Source organism: Harpegnathos saltator, unplaced genomic scaffold (genome assembly GCF_003227715.2).
Source record: "Harpegnathos saltator strain DR-91 unplaced genomic scaffold, Hsal_v8.6 scaffold587, whole genome shotgun sequence".
NCBI classification, from domain to species: domain Eukaryota; kingdom Metazoa; phylum Arthropoda; class Insecta; order Hymenoptera; family Formicidae; genus Harpegnathos; species Harpegnathos saltator.
The window spans coordinates 466168-489117 of record NW_020230412.1 but is presented as its reverse complement, the minus strand read 5'-3'; the positions used below and the strand labels follow the sequence as shown (position 1 = coordinate 489117).

The window sequence follows — 22950 nt, the reverse complement described above, 5'->3', positions numbered from 1 at the left end:
GTCAACAAAGGACGAAGTTCCTTTTCCATTGTTTGCGTGTGAGAGACTGGGCTGTTTTTGCAGGGACAGCTACGTCCCAAAGCAAAAAGGGAGATCATACTAAAATGGGACGAAAGAAAATTTTCTTGAGATTTGGAGTTTGTATTTTCGCGTAGCATCCGGCGAAATGAAGAAAAAGATCCGACGACTCACGCCATTTTGTCCAGAATCACGAAGTGGTGAGAAAATTTGGGCGAACTCGCATCCAGCGTCGAAAATACGCGGGAAGGAACTGTTCGGGGTGAGAAAGAAGGTTATGCTGATGCAGTTTGTAGACGCATAAGTCGCATGGAAGCCGTTAAGTCCATCGCTACAAACATCGCTACGCGGGAAATTGGATTTGATATAGATATAACGAATTCGTGTTTTACAGATGTTGCAGTGAATTCTTATTTCCGCTAGTCGAAATCAGCGGAATAGCAGACGAGGTGTTTGCGTTGAGAATCGACGAGTATTCAGTAACTCTAGTCTAAGGGGGATGAAACCATCCTTCGAAAAAAGAAACCACTTTCATTTTAACGTATGTTTTTTTAAAATACGAGACATACGCAAAAATGGTTTGTATGAAAGTTGCAAGGTGTTTCATACTCTATGCGACTGTGTATTCAGATTTCGCAAAATTGAAGGAGGGCGGAGGAGGTTTCAGAAATTTTTCAATTTTGCAAAATCTGAACACGCAGTTGCAAAAAGTATGAAATCCACTGCAACTTTCATGTAAACAATTTTTGCATATGCCTCGTATTTTAAAAAATGTGCGCTAAAAATGAAAATGATTTTTTTTTTCGAAGGGTGCTTTCATCCCCTCAGACTGGAATTCCGCACGAACAAAAAATAGTTTTACATTACGGATCAACTACTTTACTTCCACACAAAGTTTCAGAATTTTTTGAATTCCCGAGTTCCCTATGTTTCCTTGTCAGTCGGACAAATGCTCTTTTCATCGATTCAATCAGAAATACTTTTACCGATTTGCTCTGAGAGAGCGGAGAAAACGGAATTTTGTTCTTTTTATATTTCCCTTCTTCTTTACCTTTTTTAAGGGAAATTGAAGATGCCTTTTTTAAACGAGTGGAAATGTTTAATAATCAATCCTGGCTTATTGCTTCGCTGAGTAAGAATTTCCTAGAAATTGCATTGAAAAGATACACGAAGAAAGGCAACTTGCTATGCGTGTATTCTCTCTCTCTCTCTCTCTCTCTCTCTCTCTCTTTTTCTCTCTCCCCTTGTGTAAAAAGTCTCCTCTGTGCACCCTGAAAATCTACCTCTGTGTCGTTTTCTCAGAAAAGAATCGATACCGCCGTCGGTGCGCGAATACAATAGAAAACGGACGACTTCTGCCTTGGCTTCCCGCTATCGAAATTATGCCAACGTTGACTCATCGTTTTGATTGATAAGAATTATAAAAAAAATTGTACTTGATGGGCACACGACAAAGCCGCAGTGTGTGCGTCAACGTGGCAATTTTCGACTTTAGAGAGAGTCTCCCCTTGAGCGTCTGGAGGATCTATTTTTTCCCTCAGTTCCTCAGAATGGAATCGACGCGGTGTGTTCTCGGTACGCAAATGCAACGGAAAAGCCACGACTCCTTCGCCTCGACTCTGTATCGAAATTACGTGCGTAAGTAACGTGCGCTCGATACGTCGCGTATAGCGGCTGACGAATATAATGGCGATATGTCAACGGAGTAGTTCTCCCCTGAGTAGCAGCCCTTCTCGCGCTCGCGGAAAATGTCACCCGATAATTTGCATATTCTTGTATCGCCGACGACGACGAGAAGTAACGTCGTGCGTAATATCGAGCGTACGTGCGTGCACGCGCATCTTGCGGGTGCGATTCCCTCCGCGCGTGGAAAAGCACTCGGTGATGAAGGAGGCACTGAGAAAAAGACTTCCGTTGTCATAACAACTGAACGTTTGCCGCTTGATAATTGCACGGGCAGCAAATCAAACAGTTACCGCAGCAAATCACTTTTCGTTATTTGTAATTTTAACGAGCATACATCACTGGAGATGCAAATCATATATATTTGTTAAATGTATTAGGAGTGTGATTTGGTTTCGACGGTTTTGCAAAAGATGGCATTAATGTTAGTTTTATCGAAGACATTTCAATCACACAGTGACTGTGCTATTAATGCTTTAATATTAATCCATGATATTTGGTCATTTACTAACAATAAACGCAGTAAAAATCGTGTTAAATTTAAAAAATAGAGCTTCCTAAAGAGCGTTTTCGACATGCGTTGCTTTTGTTTTTTAATCAAAAGAAGACGGCGACTGAAGGTCATAGAATTCTGATAGAAACTTATGGTAATATGGCTTCACCAATTAAGACATATGAATATTGGTTTAGACGATTCAGAGGTGGTGATTTTAATATTGACGACAAAGATCGCACGGAACAACCAAAAATACTTGAACATGCAGATTTGCAAGCATTCGAGCGAAAATCCAGCACAATCCACTTCAGAACTTGCCAAAGCATTAAATGTCGATCGTACAACAGTTACTAAACGTTTACACTATATGGAAAAGATTCACAGAAAAGGAAAATGGGTTCCATGTCAATTATCGGAAATGCCATTGCGAATCAGTTGAACATTTGCATTTCGTTGATCGTCAAACAAAAAATGAAAACTTTTTTGTATCGAATTGTCACTGGAGATGAAAAATGGATCTATTTCAATAATCCCAAATGAAAGAAATTCTAGGTTGATCCAGGCCAATCAGCAACGTCCACTTCGAAGCGCAATATTCATGGTTCAAAGGTATTGCTGTGTATTTGATAGGATCAAGAAGGTGTTGTGTACTATAAACTGTTAAATCGAAATAAAACTGTCACCGCTGATCGTTATCGACAACAATTATAAAATTAATTGAAGCGAGCATTGGGCCGGAAACGATCAGCAATCACGAGTAAACGACGCAAAGTGATTCTTCGCGACAATGCTCTCGACCTCATATTGCATTATCTATAGCATTATCTATATGCATTATATATAGTGAAGCAAACGCTATTAGAGCTGGAATGGGGAGTCTTATCACGCGTATCCCTCGTATTCTCTAGGCATTGCTCTATCCGATTATCACTTGTTCCGATCGATACAACGGGCTCTAGAGGATACACACTTTCATAACTTGGAATAAGTGCGAAAATTTGTCGAAAATTGGATCAATTCCAAAGAAGTATCTTTTTATCGTCGCGGAATCCATCTCTTGCCAGAAAAATGGGAAAAAATTGTAGAAAAAGAAGGAAAACATTTTGATTGAGGTATTCGTTCATCATCTTCCTTAAGTAAATCAGTTTCTGAGAAAAAAGAATCTCTTCAAAATACTCCTAATAGATAAAAGCATCTCTGAATATAATTTATAAGCTTTCTGAAGCAGTTGCGATTTACTTTCACAAATCTTTTTATTGATAAAAGTACGTTTGCAGTACGAACCTTTGTATGTATATCTCCGTTAACCTTAATTAACAGTTATTTAATAGTTTATTAATTTTATATAATGTGTCATGCTAAAAATGAATTCCTACAAAACACACACGCACAGAATTATTATTTTGTTAACATTTCTCCACCAATGTTTAATTAGATGTAATGGATGCATTTTGCTGCATATTATACATTGATAGAGGAGAGTTAATACAACTGATTTGTTTGTAGATAATTTCTAACTTTTGCTCATATTCTTTGCTCATATTGCCAACAAATAAAAAATTTATAATTTGTTGGACTAACATAACAGTATCGTTTGTTCTCATTATAAAATTATTCGTCAGAGCGACAAATCACAAGCGGAATAATTTGTTACCACGATGAAGTCCTCATTTGCTGTCCTATATTAACAAACTATTTGTTGCGGTTATTGGTGTTTTGTTAACCCAACAGAACCTTTTTTCTCAGTGGACGTGCGCACATGCACGCACGCACGCACGCACGAACGCACACACACACAAGCGCGCGCACACACACACACACACACACCGTCGAGACTCACCTAAAAGTTTCGTGACGACTGCGCCTTGCTGATTTAGGGACAACACGTGGTTGGCGAGATCGTTGTAGTGCCTCAGTGCTCCTAATCCATGCGACAATTCGATTAAGCGCTGTCGTGACGTGCCGCCGCTATTACCGCTGGCGAACGGGCCCGCTGTGCAATTTTGCAAGCTCACGCCTGCAATCGGGAGAAAATTTCATTGTCACACGCGTAGTATTGAAAACACGCGGCCGAGCAATAATTAGCAGTAGTAATAGTAGTAATGATAATAATAATAACAATAATAATAATTAGGCGGAAGCGTATTCGTCATCACTGATTACAATAATCGGTGGTTGAAGGCGATATACTCACTCGCAAAAAAAAACGGGCCACTAAACTTTAGCACAATTTTATGGCATCTTTCAATAGCGACAATTCAGCCAAAAATCATCGTATTGAGATGAAACAAAGCTGAAATTAAAACTTGGACATTTTTTGTCAACAACCAAAAACTTAAAAGTTAATTATAATAAACGTTTTACGAAATGGCGGATGTTGAAGATAGGCTTTGATTAATGGGAAAAAATTTGCTTTTTAACTGTTGCATTCCTCAGGAGAATTGGTCAAAAAAGATCGTAGAAAAATGATTAAAGTGTGGATTTGTTAGGAAATAAATGAGCCTTAAATCTCATAGATTTTTGTACCAGAGAACCGACCCCCCCTGAGCAATGCAATAGTTAAAAACAAATATTTTTTCCCATTAATCGAAATCTATTTCAACATCCGCCATTTTGTAAAACATTTTTTATAATTTATTTTTAGATTTTTGGTTGTTGACAACAAATGACCAAGCTTTAATTTGAGCTTTGTTTCATCTTAATACGATGATTTTTGACTGAGCTATCGCTATTGAAAGTTGTTAGAAGATTGTATTAAAATTTAGCGGCCCGTTTTTTTTTTTGCGGGTAAGTATACATTCGCATGATTGTTAAGGCGGTGATGATTTTACTTCAGAGTTCGCTAATTTGCTCTCAAGCAGCGACTATGATCGTCACGGGGAGAATCATTTCGATGCAGACATGTCAATCGCGATGATAGTTGGCGGTCAACGACAGACTCGGTGAACGTATCATTTAAATAAATGCGTTTGGATAACGTCGCTCGCGACGAGATGAACGGATCTCGGTTAACTCATTCCCATGGCAGAGATCAAAGAAACTCGAGGAATGATTAATTAACACCACGGGAGCGATCATTTCGACACAGACACGGTCGATTAAAATAATCGAAGGGAAAAAATCCTCTATAAAACGTACTTAAATGACATTCTTCGTGATTAGCGGATTTCTTTGTTATAAGCTGCGTTATATCTCTACGGCAGAATTTAACGAGGCCCGAGCGGTGACTAATAATCGTTCCGTCGCACCGAGAGAAATGAAAACAATCGGTGTCACCAAAATTACAGCCGGTTTCGACGCCAGCTTATCTTTTTTGTCGTTCTAACAAAAAAATAGTAATAGCAACACGCACATGAGGTTATCGATACTACGATAACATTTACCACGAAAAAACGATCTTCCTGTCTATAATTTGTTCACTATACGGTTATAGTTATAAATAACAATGATGGTCTTTTCTTTCAGACAGTCCGTCGCACAGCGGTCGTTGGTTGAAAAAAAGTACCTGAATGAAATATATATTTATACAGGTATCCGGGTGTTCGGGATCTTTTAGCTGTCATATAATTACAGACTAGATTATTTTGGACAAAAAAGTCCTTTACCACTTTGCAAATAAGTAAGCAAATTTCCATGTTATTAATTAAAAGAGTTTTTCTTAGAGATATGAAATAAATAAATATGAAATAAATAACTTATAAATATGAAATAGATATGATCATTTTCAATCATTAATAACTTAATAACTATTGCGATTTTTGCAAATTGGTACTTGACTTTACTTCGCAGTTTGATCTGATTAATCTTCAGAGTTTTTCATTTCCAAAAGATTCCAAACATCCTGTATAATTCTTCATCAGCGATTGCCGTATTTCTGCACTGAGGAAAAAGTTCAATACTTGTGACTATAATCGCATAGGGGAAGAATTGTAGTCTTAGAAAAGCCTTTTTTACAATGAACGATTACCACAGTGTCAACGAAGACGAATATTTATAGGGTGTTTGAAGAAAAGGGCTCAGAACTTTAAGGGCCGATAGTACTCATGAAATGAAGGAAAAATATCTTAATAAACATGGATCAAAAAATTAATATCGTCGAAGTTATGAACAATTATTTGTTTCAATTATAAGTGATTTATTCGCTCCTGATGCTTCTGTATTCTCTGATGTATGAATCTGTCTATATTGTTTATAGAAGAGAATACCAGGCTTTAAAGGAATCTCTAAAAAAAGGCTTTCCGCTTTTGCTCGGGATATAAATAAACATTAATTTTCTTCCCGTTTATATACACGCTTCACCAAACAATTGTTAGTCACATGTCTTCGTGAACAGAGTGAACAATTGCAGAGAACTTCGCTATCACAAAGTTTTCCAATGTGTGATAAGAATGACATCGTATTATTCTAATCAAAAGATGGCGGAAATACGTTTCACATATAGCCATACACTACAAATGAGTAAGTCGCTTGCTCTAGTCAAAATAAATCACTGTTCATAGCTCCGACAATATTAATTTTTCGATCCACCTTCACCAGGACCCTTTCCCTTCATTTTGTGATTTTATTATCTGCCCTTAAAGTCCTAAACTTTTTTTAAACATCTTTTACGTGCGCTGCAACCACTACCGTTATTTCTTTTTGTTCGAACAACAAGAAGACGCGTGACCGAAGGGCAGGAGGGAGGGGGGAGGCGAAAAGTCGCTGCAATTCCAGTAGCGCCAAGCGCATTTTTCTCTCCCACTATGCATATTATTGTTCAAGTTATCGCCAAGTGGCACGGCCACTTAACGAGATCCCAGAGGGGTGGCTTTTACGGGCCCGGAGATGATCATCGGGAATCTATTTTAATCACGCGAGAGTTCCTCGTCAGGTCCCACCGGGTGGACTGAATACTTCGTTAAATTAACAATCAGTCCGCGTAATCGCCGTGGCGAAAGTGGTCACGGTCAAGTAACTCTCTACGCTCGAGCGTGAATTAATTTCAATTACCGCCGGGCGAGGAGAACCACGACGCCGCGACCCCGTGCGTTATCAACGCGGATCTCTCAGAATGTTCAGAATGTATTCGGAGCAGCTGTCGATCGGCGCACTCACACAACCGCTGGCGCACAAACACGCCGCGCTTGATAATTAATTTATATTCATGCTCGTAAAGGCCGAAGACATAAAAACACTTAACGCCTGACTCGCGTCGAAATCGCGTATTACGCGCGTTTTATTTACACTCTTTATAATAATATATAATGTCGTGCGTGCGCGCGCGCGCGCAAGAGAGAGAGAGAGAGACAGACAGACAGACAGAGAGAGAGAGAGAGAGAGAGAGAGAGGAACCCGAGGCTTATCGATCGCCGTCAGTCGCGCCGGCGGTTATGCACGACTCGCTCGCCTAAGCGGCGATCGATGCGTCAATCAACGGCGTGGAATCGGCAGAATGTAACTTGTCGATTTACGAGTCAATTCGAGTTTAATAACGAGTCGGAGATCTCTCGCCGTCGGATCGCCGGGAGCGCGCGCGCTAACGCGCCCGGGCCGCGTCGCGACACATCGATTAATAGGGTTTTGCGGCTCGTGTTACGTATCGGCGTGTTGACGATGTCCCGGGGTCTCGCTTTATTATACGCGCGTCCGCAGTTGTACGGATGCAAATGAATCGGCCCCGGTGCCAGGTGCGAGGAGCCTCGTAATTTTTCGAGAGGACGCGCGCGCGCGCGCCGATTGAGTCCTCCTCCTCGTGGATTTATGGCCGGGTAATCTCCGCGACGTCTCCAGCGAGCAGCAGCGCTTTACGATCGAGCGGGACGATGCTATTAACAATCCTCGCCTTTCGCACCTCGCTCGAGAGAGTGCAACCTGTGTGTCGTCGCAGGCAACGATCGCTCGGTTTTTTTCCAGCCGGGATCCTCGGGATCGCGCCGACTCGCCGCCGAGAACGGTGCGGGAGCGCCGGGAAAGAAAGTGTTTTTCAAGTGTTTTTGCCAGTTGTTGCAATCACAAACTGTGCGGCAGAATTGGAACTGTGGGAGCAGCATATTTTCTCTAGCAAGTGTTGCTATCCCGCAAAAGTTACTACCAAAGAAAATCACGTTAACGCTGTCTTGGATGGAATTTCATTTTTCCCCGTATATATATATATATATATATATTTTTTTTTTATATTAGAAATAAAAAAAGTCAAACTGATGCGATTAAATGTTTTATTATTATCGAATATTAGATGAAAAGTAGAGAATTTATTTTGCAGCAGGGATAATTTAACATTTAATAAGATAACAAAAAATTCGCATGAGGTGAAATTCCATCCACACTTTGGTAGCCTTTAAAAGAATTAATAGCTTTGTACGCATGCTGCTATCATTTTCTTGTTAGAATGGCAAGGGAATATAATTGACGTCGGAAGCGACTGTGATTTTGTGCTGGTCAGTTGTTTCGTTTGTGTATTTCTCATCGGTGGAGAACAACGGAGAAGGAATTCACGAAAGCTTCCCTCTGCAACATGGCATGACTTTCCCTACGTAAAAGTGATGTTTGGTACGTGCGACTAATTGCAACAGCAAAGTATCTATAGTTAAGCTGTTTCTGCCAGTATAAGTTATTAAAATATTATCACGATATTACTAAAATATTATTAAAATATAATTATTCATTATTACAGTCGAAGTTATGAAAAAATAAATATTTTTCGTGACTTATTAAAATATTATATATGAGTCTTTATATTCGATATGTAAAAACCGCAATTATTTTTGCACCAACCTAATATTATTAAAATATTATTAAAACATTATCAACATATTATTACTGATTATTACGATAGGAATTACGAAAATATTTTTCGTAACTTATTAAAATATCGTTACGATATTATTAAAGTACCATTAAGGTACCATTTTATTAAGGTATCATTACTAATTATTAAAAATATTTTCGTAATTTCCGCCGTAATAGTTAGTCTACTATTGCAATTGTAATCGCAAGAGTACCGGCAAATACTTGATCGGTGCAGGAAGAAAGCAACTATGTCCAAAGTATTTTATCATTCCTTCGCCGCTGTTCCTCTCGCCATGAATAATACACTGCAAGAGTGCCGCCGAGTGTTAACGATAACGAGACGTCGCTCCTCGTTGGAGCGACGGAGAGACGATACGCTCGGCGTCCCGGAAATCACTGTAATTTCAGCGAGATCAAACATCCCTTCTGTCACTTGTAAAAGAAACGCGCATTGTTTCCCTTCGCGCAAAAAAGATATACACGAGCAAAAAACGAGCGACGCGAGGATTAGCCGGGACGAGCCGAGCCGAGAGTGCGTGCGCGCGCGCGCGCGTGAGAAAGAGAGAGAGAGAGAGAGAGAGAGAGAGAGAGAGAAAAAAAGAGAGATTAACTCGCACAGCGGGTAATCGTAAGGGAGGCGCGGCGTAATTACACGGCGTGTGTGTCGGGCAAAACCACAGGACGAGAGAGGCGCGTTTAAGCGCGAATTGCGCGACGCGAGCTTGAGGATAATGCGAATTAAACGCGCGGGACAGATGTTAATTAACGCGCGGCGCAGCGGAAATGCGATCGAAATATTATGATATATTTATTAAGTGCTCTCGGCTTCCACGTAATTGTGCCGTCGACTAATCTTAAGCGCGCACGGCAATTTACAGATCGCGTCCAACGATGCGGCAACATTGAAAGCGCGACCCCCTTCCCTCCTCTCTCTCTCTCTCTCTCTCTCTCTCTCTCTCTCTCTCTCTCTCTCTCTCTCTCGTTCTCTCCGCCCCTCCGCCGCTCGTAACTGTCATTTTGCAAAACGGGAAGCGCAATTACTTTTTCACCCGAGCGATCCGAACGCGAAAGAACCGACGACGAGGAAGACGACGAGGACGACGACGAGGACGAGGACGACGAGGATGATCTCGTTGGGAGAAACCGTCGTGCCAGTCGTGCGAAGTAAAGAGCCACGCGGTATTGGCAGAAAACAGGTCTGCCTTGCTCATTTGTATCGGCTTCTTTTAGCTCGCTTTAAGCGACGGGACAGTTGGTTTACACGGTGAGAACGTTTAATTAATTAGTTCTTTATGAGCCGAGAGTGGATCGCGATCGCACGGACGGACGGACGGACGGACGGACGCGGCGTCGTAACGCCGATCGTTTGCAATTTGTTGTACGCGTGAGTGCGCGCTCGCGAGCGGCCGTTTTTGCGCACTTTATGAGCCTCGCTAATTACAACGTAGTTTCGTTAATTGCCAATCGGCCGATCGGCCGGTCGGCCGGGTTCGATCGGCGACCGTCGCCGCTGATCGTCACCGCGAGACGCTGACAAGTTCCGCCTCGATCCGCGCCTCGTGATTCGGCTTTCAACGCGCGTGCCGGGACGCGCGAAATTCCCGCTCGGCGGGTCGCTCGATTTCCCGCAAAACCGAGGCGCCGCCGAAGTCGCGAGGAATCTCGCTCCTCTCCGCCGGCCGCCGGAGAAACGTCGAATAAAACTCCGCCGCGATCTCTCTCTCTCTCTCTCTCTCTCTCTCTCACTCTCTCTCACTCTCTCTCTCTCTCACTCTCTCTCTCTCTCTCTCTCACTCTTTCTGTCTCTCCCCCCGCCGGCGGAAGAGTCGCTCCGGACGGCGGGCGCAGCGGCGCGCATTCCGCGTCCGTTCCGTGTCAAAGTGATCGGAGGTGTCGTGAAAACGAAAGTAGCCGATGCGCGCAGAAAGAAATGCGTGTCCCGTCGTCGCAGCATCGACACCAAACCGGGAACCGGTTCTGAACGAGCGACCCGACCGGGCCGCCGCGGTATATTCGTCCGTATGTTCGAAATCGCCGCCGGTAAAGAGCGATCGCGCGGCTCGGCACGCCGATAGATGATAGGCGGAAAAATTGAAAGGCCGCCGCGATCATCTCGCTATCGCCGCGAATCGCTCGCTCCTCGCTCCCCGCAAGGTCGTGCCCGATTTCGAGGACAAATGCGACGTTCTAACGCTCCGCGAGGAAGAAGAAAGTGCCCGACCGTAATCGCGCGCAACGGGAATAATTGCAGTCGGTGGGGCACGGTTATGTCCTGGTTACACTCTCAGTATGTCCTCGAAGTCTTCTAATTTAAGTTCTAATGCCCGGTTTCTTCACACCTCCCAACAGCTATTTTCCAGATGGAAGGTATCCGTCAGATAACAAATAGAAATTCGTTTTCTTCACTGAATCCTCTGATCACGTATCTAACAGATAGCTATTTTTCATACTACTAGCTTTTGACACAAAATGTACTAGAAATTTACTATTATAAATTATAACGATTATAAATCACCATATTCTGCCAGCGACATATTCTTTCCCGGGCTAGTATTAACTAATTAAAGTAATTTCCACAGTATTAACAATCGGTCTTCAATTGCATGTAATAATTTGATCACTGTATCCTCTTTCAAACGAAATCGTTCGAAAAATTCTGTGTCATCCCACACTTGAAAATTGTTCGGTTTGTTTCTTATTGTACAAGGTCTTCTTTCCACAAATTCCTCATCATCATCATCATTACCATCAGATTCAAAAATATTCGTGAGTAACAAATCCGTGTGGTCTTTTCATAAAAACAGCAACAGCAGTTTACGTATTGTTATAATTTTTAGGTTATGTCAAGACACTGAAATCAATATCTGCCACATATCCGCTACTTCAGGTATCGGATAAGTTTATCTGCCGAATACAAACTTTACAAAGGTGAAGAAAATCGATTGTGGCAGATATCTCATAGATAAAGTTATCGACAACTTATCAAGAAGTGCAGAAATTGGGCATAAGTTAAGCAATAAGCAAATGAGCTAATCACAATTGAACATTTTTGGTTTGTGCGGAGAATAGTGAATTTTGGTTAGTTGATATTTCTTTACTGCTCACGTCTTACTGTTGAAGTTTTCTGTTCGTCTGGGCGCGCTTAGTGTGTTGGATGATAAACTTATATGCGTATATTACATATTGCTTATATATTTTATTATATATATTGCGTATATTTTTCGACGAAATAATGGAAGGATACAATCGGCGCCGGAGGTGACTGTACCGATGTGAACTTAATAAAAAAAAATTCTCAATATGTTTCGATTGTACTTCGTTTGTACTTCTTTGTATCACTTTTTGTTTCGTTTGTATCTCAAAGAATAAAACGATAGGGGGAGAAGGAAAAATAGCCAGCAAGCAAGTATAAGATATCAGAAAACAGCCAACGCCATTCGAAAGAAAATCGTTTGTACCTGTTTGTACCTCCCTTCAAGTCGTTTGTACCTCAAACGAAAATTTCACAAAGAAGGAAAATGGGTACCACATCAATTATCGGAAATGCTATTGCGAATCAGTTGAACAGTTACATTTCGTTGATCGTCAGACAAAAAATGAAGACTTTTTTGTATGGAATTGTTATTGGGAATTGGGAACATGAAAAATGAATCTACTTCGATAATTCCAAATGAAAACAATCATGGGTTGATCCAGGTCAACCAGCAACATCTACTTCAAGGCGCAATCTTCACGATCTAAAAGTATTACTATGTATTTGGTGAAGTCAAGAAGGTGTTATGCACTATGAACTGCTAAATCCGAATAAAACTGTCACCGCTGATCGTTATCGACAACAATTAAAATTAAAATTAAAATTAAAATTAAATTGAAGCGAACATTGAACCGAAAACAACCACCAATCGCGAATAAACGACGCAAAGTGATTCTTCGCGACAATGCTCTCGACCTCATGTTGCATTATCAGTGAAGCAAACACTATTAGAGCTGGAATGGGAAGTCTTATCGCACCCCGAGTATTCTCTAGGCATTGCTCTATCCGATTATCACTTGTTCCGGTCGATACAACGGGCTCTAGAGGATACACACTTTCATAACTTGGAATAAGTGCGAAAATTTGTCGAAAATTGGATCAATTCCAAAGAAGAATCTTTTTATCGTCGCGGAATCCATTTCTTGCCAGAAAAATGGGAGAAAATTGTAGAAAAAGAAGGAAAACATTTTGATTGAGGTATTCGTTCGTTATCTTGTTTAACTAGATCAGTTTTTGAGAAAAAAACCTTAAAATTAAATTATACTCCTAATATATGTTATATCACCGTTATTATTTATTGCTACATGCTTATTTATATATGCTATTTATTTGATATTTAATAAATGATATTCAATAAACCTCTCTCTCTCTCTCTCTCTCTCTCTCTCTCTCTCTTTGAAAGGAATTAAGGAATTGAATCATAAATCATTCCCTCTAAATCAAGCGTGCTCCTCAAACGCAGCCGTGAAGTAACTAAATTAGTTATTAGCTACCAAGAAAGCGTAACCGAGTTAAGTTACAATTACCGAAAAGGAAATAACTGTAACTGTAACTTTGTTGCAAGTTAGTTCCCTGGATATTTGTCGCTCTAAAATCGCTCAACGAAAGGCTTGTAGTTAGGGGAATTATTCGTGTAATCGGTAACATTGCTAGCATAGTGTTGGTGATAATAACTTTATACACGTATCGCTATTACTACTTCTTCGCTGGAGTAGCAAAAGAAAAATAGTCAGCTGCAGAAACGTGTATAATTTCAGTGACAACCGTTGTTTTTTCTTGTACATGGCATTTATCATGACGAAGCGTCCATAAGATCTTACGGACGCCTTCGGGGCGAGGATCTCTACTCTTGTACGACGTTTATCCTGTCTGCGAATGGAATAAAAAGCAACTACAAAGTTACGAATCATCGTGATTGTAAATCCAAAGCAAACGCTTAACACGATGCCACATTGTAAACAAAAAATGAAAAACTGACAAGTTCCATTACAAATTACAGTCAATCGTAATTAGATTGACTGTAATTCGTCTTTCGTCGTTCAATCGTATCTTCATATCATTCTAATAGAAAAATAATATTTCATAGTGGCAATGCGCATATAATATAAGCCTCTCGATCATCTATTTTCCCGACTATATAATTATCTCACCGAGCAATTACAAAGTTATTGTAATATCCATTCCAAAGTTACTGTAATACCCAATACAAATACCAAACCTTCATCCGTTCTCAGTTCTCACCTGCTGTTCCTTCCGAACAACTCCAGAGGATAAAAAGAAGAAGGCAAAAGAGAACCATGAAACAGTAAAAAAAAACACTCGAAATCCTTTCCAACAATGCTCGTTCGCATTCCGGAGAATAATTCGAAGCTACAGCGTTTTCCGAATCGGATGATTTCCGAAGCGGCCGGAGCTCGATCGCGTTTTCCGAGAGACATCTTAAAGCGGCCGAAGGACGGTCTGGTGGTTCACGGCGATTACGCTCCGGGGCAGCGTTGCGCAAAAAAGGTAATTTTGTAATTATCGGGCCGTTAATCTATATGGATCGTGTTAAGAGCGAGTTATACGCGCGGCCGATAATTGATACGCATAGCTACGGGTAAACATTTTACGTAATGACTCTATGAGCACATGGAGCGACGCGCGGTCCGGCGGTAGCCGATAAGCCGAGAAGGGACTCTCATTTACGGACGAAGATATCCTCACGACGGCATCGGCCACGTATGCGCAATCGTAAAGTATCCGCAAGTCGCAGGCGCGTCGCGCCGCGCGCTGCGGGTGTGTTAATGGCGGGCGTTTAATGTCTAATCGGCCGTAAGTTCCACGTTTATCCGAGAACGTTATCCTTGCTCGATATTCGCGCGTCCCGCGGGCTATCCTGAGCTCAATCTAATTACGAACACGAGGCGGCTTCGCGTCGCGCCTTCAGCGTCGATCGCATTCGCAGGAGCGAGTCGTTGTTTTTGCAGCACCTCGTGTGACTGACGGATTTTTATCGCGATAAGGTTAGGTTAGGTTAAATTATGAATGCAGATCAGCACTCGTGATTGTAAAATCAGAGGCGCGTCGACGCGAGTAAAGTCCAGCGCGTCGGGAAGCGGATGCCGAGAAAGAATAACGCGTTTTCACAGCTTTCGTTCGTAGGAGGAAGTTCGTTATTTTAACATGTTACTTCCCAAGCGGACATTTTATAGTCGTTTGGTTCAGAAAAGTAATAAAATCATGAAAACTAGATCACATGAAAAAGAATGTATGTTCCTAAAAAAAATCTGAGAATGGATATAAGATGTTTCTTTTTGATACGTGGAATATAATGTTATTCGTAACCATCATTATATATTGACGAATGTCATACTGTCTTCCTCAAAATTATCTATTATATATTTTCTGAATATTTCCTTCAATATATTGACTCTGCATCCATGCGCGTACATTATTGGTATGTTCATCATAAATGAACTTATCGAATTATGATTCAACATACATGATTGAACATACATTCTTCTCATGTGGAAACATCTCCAGAGTTGGGTTCACACACAGCGACCTCAGAAACATATGAAATAAGTACCCACACACATAGTTCGCAATGAAGTATGATTTTCGTGGCATTCGGACGCCACATTGCATCCGCCATTTTGCAAAATTGAAAACAGATCTAAGATTCGTGTTCAGCGACCTCAAAAACATAAGAAATGACTACTCACACATATAAATCGCAATGAAGTATGATTTTCGCGTATTTGGACGCCATATTGCATCCGCCATCTTGAATCAGTTGAGAAATAGAATCAATAATCATTGTTTATCCTTCGTGTAGCCAAACTCTGTCAATTCAATTGTCCCTGACAGCTCTGGACAAAATTTTTCGAAATTCTCAACGGCAAAAAGCTCATAGTCGATGAAAAAAGTTTTGTCAACTTTGAGCCGCCATATTTAATTATCAGTTGATAATTCCAAAATTATGACTCCAGATTCTGAAAGAGCAGGTTTTTTTTTACGTGGGAAAGCATATTTTGTTATTAGTTTTCATGTGATTTTATCACTTTTCCGAGCCAAAAGCCAATCGACTATAAAATGTTCGCTTGGGAAGTAATGGGTTAAAGCAGCGTTTGAAGGAAGAAGCGCGCAAACCGACGGAAGCGACGGTGTCCTGTCGACTGCTTCGAGATATATCGAAGACAAGATGAATTCGAAGATATTGTTTTCGCCCCTTCAAGGGGTAAATAATTAGAAAAAAGATACAAGCGAGTACGAGCAACCCTCTTTCGAGTGGTCTGAAAAAAAACATGGAAATGGCTTCCAATCAGTTGCTAATTATTTTCAACCTCCTCGTATCTTTCTCATCCTCCGACTAAACCGCTCACTTTCATCGGATCGCTGCAACCCTCGCTCGACCCAGGGATCTTCTCAATGAAACATCGCTTCATTCGTAACTATACAGCATGTTCTTCTCTTTAAACCGACCGAGTCGACTTTTTAGTGGCTTTCTTAAAAAGCGAGGATATGTTGAGCGAATGAGGAAACGCGCAACAAAGCAGCAGCCGGTAGACGGTTCTCGCAGCCATTATAAGCAAGCCGACTCCATCGTTCTCGATTGATTCTTGTCTGATTGGGCGAGACAAGCGAAGCGAAGACGAGACTGCTGATGTAATTTGTTGGCGACGGGATAATACCATACTGATTCGCTAATGATATTTACGCGAATGCCGCTGAAAAGCTCAACTGAGGTACGATCATGCTGGACAGAGTGCTGCGAATTTAATTGAATTCTGAAAAATATTGGCCGACTGTCGCAGCGACTCCTGCGTTTACTTCGTTCCGCTGTTCCATCTTGTAGCGCAGACGAGCTCTTTCCAAAAAGAAAAAAAAGGAAAACTGTACCTCCAGTTAAGAAACAGAGAAAAGTTTGTCAACTTTTAAAATAATACAGTACGGCTGACGTCCGAAAGAACATTATTATTTTTTTTGAGCCAGCTTGAACATTCTTTCGGGAAGCTTAAGTATCTTGAGTATCTTGAGTGGCCGGAATATTATTTTCAGATCTGGTGTTTGTGACTGTAAAGGAATAATTCTCTAGTCAAGACCATTTTTGTAGTAATGCTGATATAGCGTCACTATTACATTGCAGTTATTATCTTCTTGTTGAAACAACGAGAAATAGTCAGAGCGTCGGAAAAGACTACAATTTTAACGAGATCAGCCTTATAGATTTTCAACTTTAGTCGTTTTGACCTACACACGGATAATAACATGGCAATTTAGGACTAACCATTTTTTCATTCTTCGTGCGAGATAGACGCTTTCCGATTCAAACAACGTGCGTTTACTTTCCGAGGAAGCTACTAAGGACTGGGTTTAGTTGCTCTCGGAAGAATGACGTGACCTGATACGTATAGCATAGTTAAATAAGAGAACGTCACTGAGAAGGTTGCCCGCTCGAGCGAGTGCAACGATTAGCGTGAACCTGACTCCAGACTTGAAAAATAGACGGCGATCGAGTAGATCAACTTCAAGGAACTTCAAGGAAAAAAGGAACGGACAACGTTACCAAACTTGTAGTTATTTTGTACTATTACTTGTAGTTATTTTACTAGTACTTATAGTTTATATATATATATATATGTGTGTGTATGTATGTATATATGTATAGTATATATATAGTATATAGTTATAGTATATAGTAATATAGTACTTGTAGTTACTTTACTAATACGTATAGTTATTTTCGGCTTCGGCCGTATCTTCTTGTTCTAACAAAAATTTATAATAGTTACTATACATGGTTATCACTTCTAACTGTAGAAAAATTGCTGCGAAAATAGTCCTCCCAACTAATTGCGATTACAGATATAGTTAAAATATAATTATGGATACAGGACTCTTTTAAATGAACCGTTTTTATACTTATCTTTCCATCCTTCGAATCGTTTGCAGGTTTTAGAATTATAGCACTTTCAACAGTCGCGACTTTATCATTTGAGATTTTTTAAAACGGCCATTTGCAAAACATGTGTAAACAAAACACAGAAAATAGTGTTTAGTGTTTACGATTATAACGTACAGTGAAGTAATCAGGAAGAATCAAAAGTGACGAGGAAAAATATATTTGTAAGACTGCTGCAACATTGCTGAGAGATAATAATCTCACATACAGGGTGTTTGAGAAAAAATGTTCAGGACTTTAAAGGTAGATAGTACTTACAAAATGGAAGGAAAATGTCCCAATAAACATGGGCCGAAAAATTAATATTTTCAGAATTATGAACAATTATTGACTTATGAAATGCATCTCTGTCATTTCTCGATTAAAATAACACGATCTTATTCTTACCATACTGTGAAAACTTGGTGACAGCTCTCTACAACTGTTCACTCTGTTCACAAGGATATGTGACTAACAATTGCTTGGTGAAGCGTGCGAATAAACGGAAAGCAAAAAGGGACTTCTTTAAAGCATGGTACTCTCCTCATTGATAAACGACATAGACAAATTACATCAGAAAATACAAAAGCACCAGGAGCGAGTGAGTCGCTTGCTTTAATTAAAATAAATAATTTTTCACAACCTGGAAACAATATTAATGCTTCGACCCATATTTATTAGGACAATAAATCCTAATTATCCTATTAGGATTGTTTACCTCCATTTTGCAACTACTATCTGCCCTTAAAGTCCTGAAAACCCTTTCTTTTAAACACCCTGTATATATATTGCTATTGCTCCTAGAACGACAGAAACAGAATAGTCGTCAGACGGAGATGACTATAACCTTTCTACTAACCTCTAACTAATCTTTTTTCGAGAGGTCAAGCATTTCTCTCTGCTTTCAGCGTACAAGCGACGCTGTTTGGAACGAAGCACACGCAATAACAGATCCGAGTATAAAGTACCTCGCACACCCGCCGGCGGTTTCGCGCACGACTCCCTCGCGCACTTGTTCATTCTCCAAAGTACAAACGAGACGAAAGCTGCAACAGATACAAACGAGGTGCAAACAAACCAGATTCATGACTTCTTTGCCGCTCGAGTCGGCCGCGAGGCTGGCAGCGACGAGGGAGCGACGGACGACTCTCGTCCGAATACCCCCGAGGTGTATCCGTTTCTAGGTGCGGTCGTAAAATCCCGCAGCGTCTCGCGCAGCGCATCGCGCGAACAGCAAGGCGATCTTGGATCGGGTTTTCAACTGGATTAGCACCTCGTCCCGCTGGACACCGACCGAAAGAGCGTCCCATCGCGCGCGATCTTAATTTCCTCTCTCTCGTCGAGGCTCCCGCTGGCTCTCCTCGCTGAGGGTTGCCGTTCGCGACGTTCGCCACATTCGCCGGGAGCTCGGGAATGAAAAGCGCGAGCGGACGATACGGCAGTGCGAAAATCGAATACATCGTATGCATGGCGGCGGCCATTGAACGGCGGCTTCTCCGTAACTCAACGGCGAGTGCGGCGGATGAAGATGACGCTGCATTCCCGGCGCAATCGTGGGATCGAAGATCGGCCGCGTAATTGATACGTACGTCTCTCGTCCGATAGTTGACGCGATTAAGCCGAGTGCTACAAAGTGCTAACTTGAACGGAGAAGGGACATCCGCCCGCTCAAAGCGTGTCGTCCCTCTCGCTCGCCGTCGCTCCAGAAGACACCTATACGTTGCCGAGGCGGTATCAGTCTCGAAATGGTCTGGGTGTGGCCGTAAAATCTCACGCTTCTCAAAGCGAGCGCTGCTCGCGAGAGGAATCGCGAGAGTACCCGCGGGTACAGAGCGGGTATTGAGCGTTAAACGAGAGTAATACCTTCCGCGGAGAGGTGCTCCGCAGAGAGCTGGGGCGCTACGTAGAGGAGCTCGCTAACGCATAGAAACCGGTTCCCGAGGAGCGCGCGCGGCCTGGTAGCCGCGCTCCTTCGCGCTCCATCTGACAAGTGCGAAGCGGACACGGAGAGATCCGCGAGGCCGCGATAGCGGGATACGTTTTCTCGTCGCAGGACCCTCGGCTTGTGCGCGCACACCCCCCGCGCCGCTGCTGCCGAGCGCGAGCGCATCCCCTTATCAACGGCGCGCCTTATTCCCGCGCGACTCCGCGAGGGAACGAGCGGCGAGACTCGAGCAGGCGCGGGATATAAACCGCGCGCGGAGGAATTCGAGAGTACGCGACTCACCGCGGCTCCCGATCGGCCCCTCGTGTTCCCTTATCGCTGTCGCGAGAGGTTAACCTAACCTAACCTAAGCTAACCTAGCCTAATGCGGAGCGAGGGGCAATCTCGCGGCGAGTACTCGTCGCGCCGCGAGTGTTAAGCACCCTTTGACTCTTTGAGATTTCACGGGATTTTAGGATAAAGGAGAGCCCAGTTGCGCGCACGGGAATTTTATCGAAGGGAAGAGATAACAAAGCAGGTTTGTTTTGTTTATAAGCGATGAATTAAATCGCTGCGTGTGCTTCGAGTTATCTTAATATCTCAAAATGGGGTAAAGAGCATCCCACTGTTTTCACATATAGGGTGTTTAAAAAAAAAGAGTTCAGGACTTAAGGGTAGTACTCACAAAGTAGAAGAAAAAGGACCTGAAGGAAAGACCTGATAAACATGGGTCGGAAAATTAATATTGTCCAAGGTATGGGCAATTATTTACTTCAATTGAAGCAAGTGACTTATTATGTATGTAATTATGTATACTCACTTATGTAATTTGTCTATGTCATTCATCGGTGAAGAGAGTACCTGCTTTAAAGGAATCCGTCCCTGAAAAAGTCTCTTCGCTCTTGCTCGGAATATGAACAAACAGTTTTGTGAACAGAGTGAACAGTTGCAGAGAGCTGTCACAGAGTTTTCACAGAGTACGGTAAGAATGAGGTCGTATCACTCTAATCAAAAGATAGCAGAAATGCGTTTCATGTATGGCCGTGCTCCAGAAGCGAGTAAGTCGCTTGCTTTAATTAAAATAAATCATTGTTTATAACTTCGACAATATTAATTTTTCGATCCATGTGTATTAGGACATTTTCCCTCTATTTTGTGTGTACTATCTGCCCTTAAAATCCTGAACCCTTCTTTTTACACACCCTGTATAAGCACTAAAAAAGTGGGGCACTTTTTATCCCACTACGCCCCAAAGAATTGAGGATCCTCCCGCTGAGAGCAAAGTGGTTGGTATTGATGGACTGTAACCGAACAGTGAAAGTATTTTGATCGGGAGAGCCGTTTTTGCAGCGAGCTTTATACTATTACAGCGTTAGTGAGAATAATCTTGCGTGTTTATTTTTGTACTAAGTTGTACTAGAGGGTCAGCATATAATCTTAGGCATACGTTGCTGCCGCTGCTACTTTTTCGTTAGAACAGCAAGGAAATTTAGTTGAAAATAACGAGATCGAACAGTTTCTTGTTCTCCAACTTCTATCGCGATGGGAGCAAAGTATTTGGTATTTGTGCCTATATAATCGCACAGTGAAAGGGAGTGTCATTTTTATAGCAAGTATTACGACCCTTCTACAATAGGCCATCAGTTTTGAGCCACGAACAAATCGACCAATCACAATCGATTCTAAAAAATATCCCAAGAAATAATCGATCGATGGTTAATTTGCTTGCGGCTCAAGACTAACTCAAGACTTATTGTAGAGTCCATTAGTGATAATAGCTTTACGTATAGTGACGCTTTACAGTATCAGTGATAATAACTTTGTATGTACGTTGTTATCGTCGCTGCTTTCTCGTCAGAGCAACAACAGGATGAAATTGAAAGTAGCGATAATTTTGTTCTCGTGAGATTAACCAGTTTTTTTCCTCGAATTCATCCATCACGATGAGAACAAAGGGTATCCTCCGTTTTTGCGGTGAGTATGATGTGACGATAGCCTATGTTATACGATTATATTTATAACAAGATCTTACAACGAGAAGATACGGCTGGCGCCGAAAAGCGCCAGCAATTTTCAACGAGACGAGCCATTCTTTTCTTCCTCAGCGCATCGATCGCGATATCAACCGCAAGCAGACGCGCAACGCTCGTCGCGACGACGACCGCAAAAGTTGGCCCGCCTTCAACAATTAGAAACACGGCACGGAGACCAATCGGAGACGTCAGTGGTACGGTTTTTATAACTGTTGGTTTTATACCAAGGTTTTACGCCATTGACGTTTCTCTCATCGGCATCTGGTATCTGTAATAATCGCAGTCGAGTCGCTCTTTGCGATCATAGGCATGGCGAACGTTGCCTTTACTTGACACTGAAATAAATGTAAAAGGGCCTCTATGCTCTCATGTCTCTGCATGCGAAGTAACGAAGGCGAGGCTGCGACGAGCGCAATCGCACCTCTGTCCCTCGTCGTTCAACAGCTTAATTACAAGTTATAGAGTGACGACGGTCGCTCGGTCAGTCGGTCGGTTGGTCAATCGATCGGTCGCTGATAACAAGTTGCGAACATCATTAATGAAACACACTTATCGGCCCTCTCATGGGGAATCGCGAAAAGGCCCAAGAGAAGCTTCGCGATACCGAAGCATCGCAGATGTCTTTCAGAAATTGCTATTTGCGACGACTTGTTCAACTCTAGGAAATGCTGAGAGAGAAAGAGGATAATTGAGCTCGCTAAGATTATAGTCACTTTAGCGAGTGCTGAAATTATTTATTTCTGGCTGCTCCGACGAAAAAGTTCACGCGACTTAAATGAAAAAGATATATCGGGTAGTCGACTGATGTTTGAATTTTCCCGCGAGAAACCCGGTAAAGTTACACTCACAACAATGACGTATCGTAACGACACATAACCTCGCGTGATAATCGCACGGTGAAGGAATTGCAGTCAGAGAAACTGACTATTGCCGATGAATATTAATGATAGACAAAGTTCTGCGCATATTTTTGCTGCTAATTTCGATTAGAACGGCAAAGAGACGCGGAAATGGCCGTAACTCTGGCGAGACCCTTTCCCCTTGCCAGTGTGAGAAAATATGAACATT

The 22950-nt window shown here is 41.9% G+C and overlaps 1 protein-coding gene across 2 annotated transcripts in view; it reads right to left on the bottom strand.

The window, feature by feature from the left end:
• Positions 1–22950, bottom strand: part of Eyg (eyegone) — a 42684-nt gene that overhangs the window by 15726 nt on the left and 4008 nt on the right. For both annotated transcript variants that reach the window (XM_025304048.1, XM_025304049.1), the window contains exon 2: positions 4038–4214. In XM_025304048.1, the coding sequence (XP_025159833.1) occupies positions 4038–4214 (177 nt within the window). The remainder of the gene's footprint in view (positions 1–4037; positions 4215–22950) is intronic.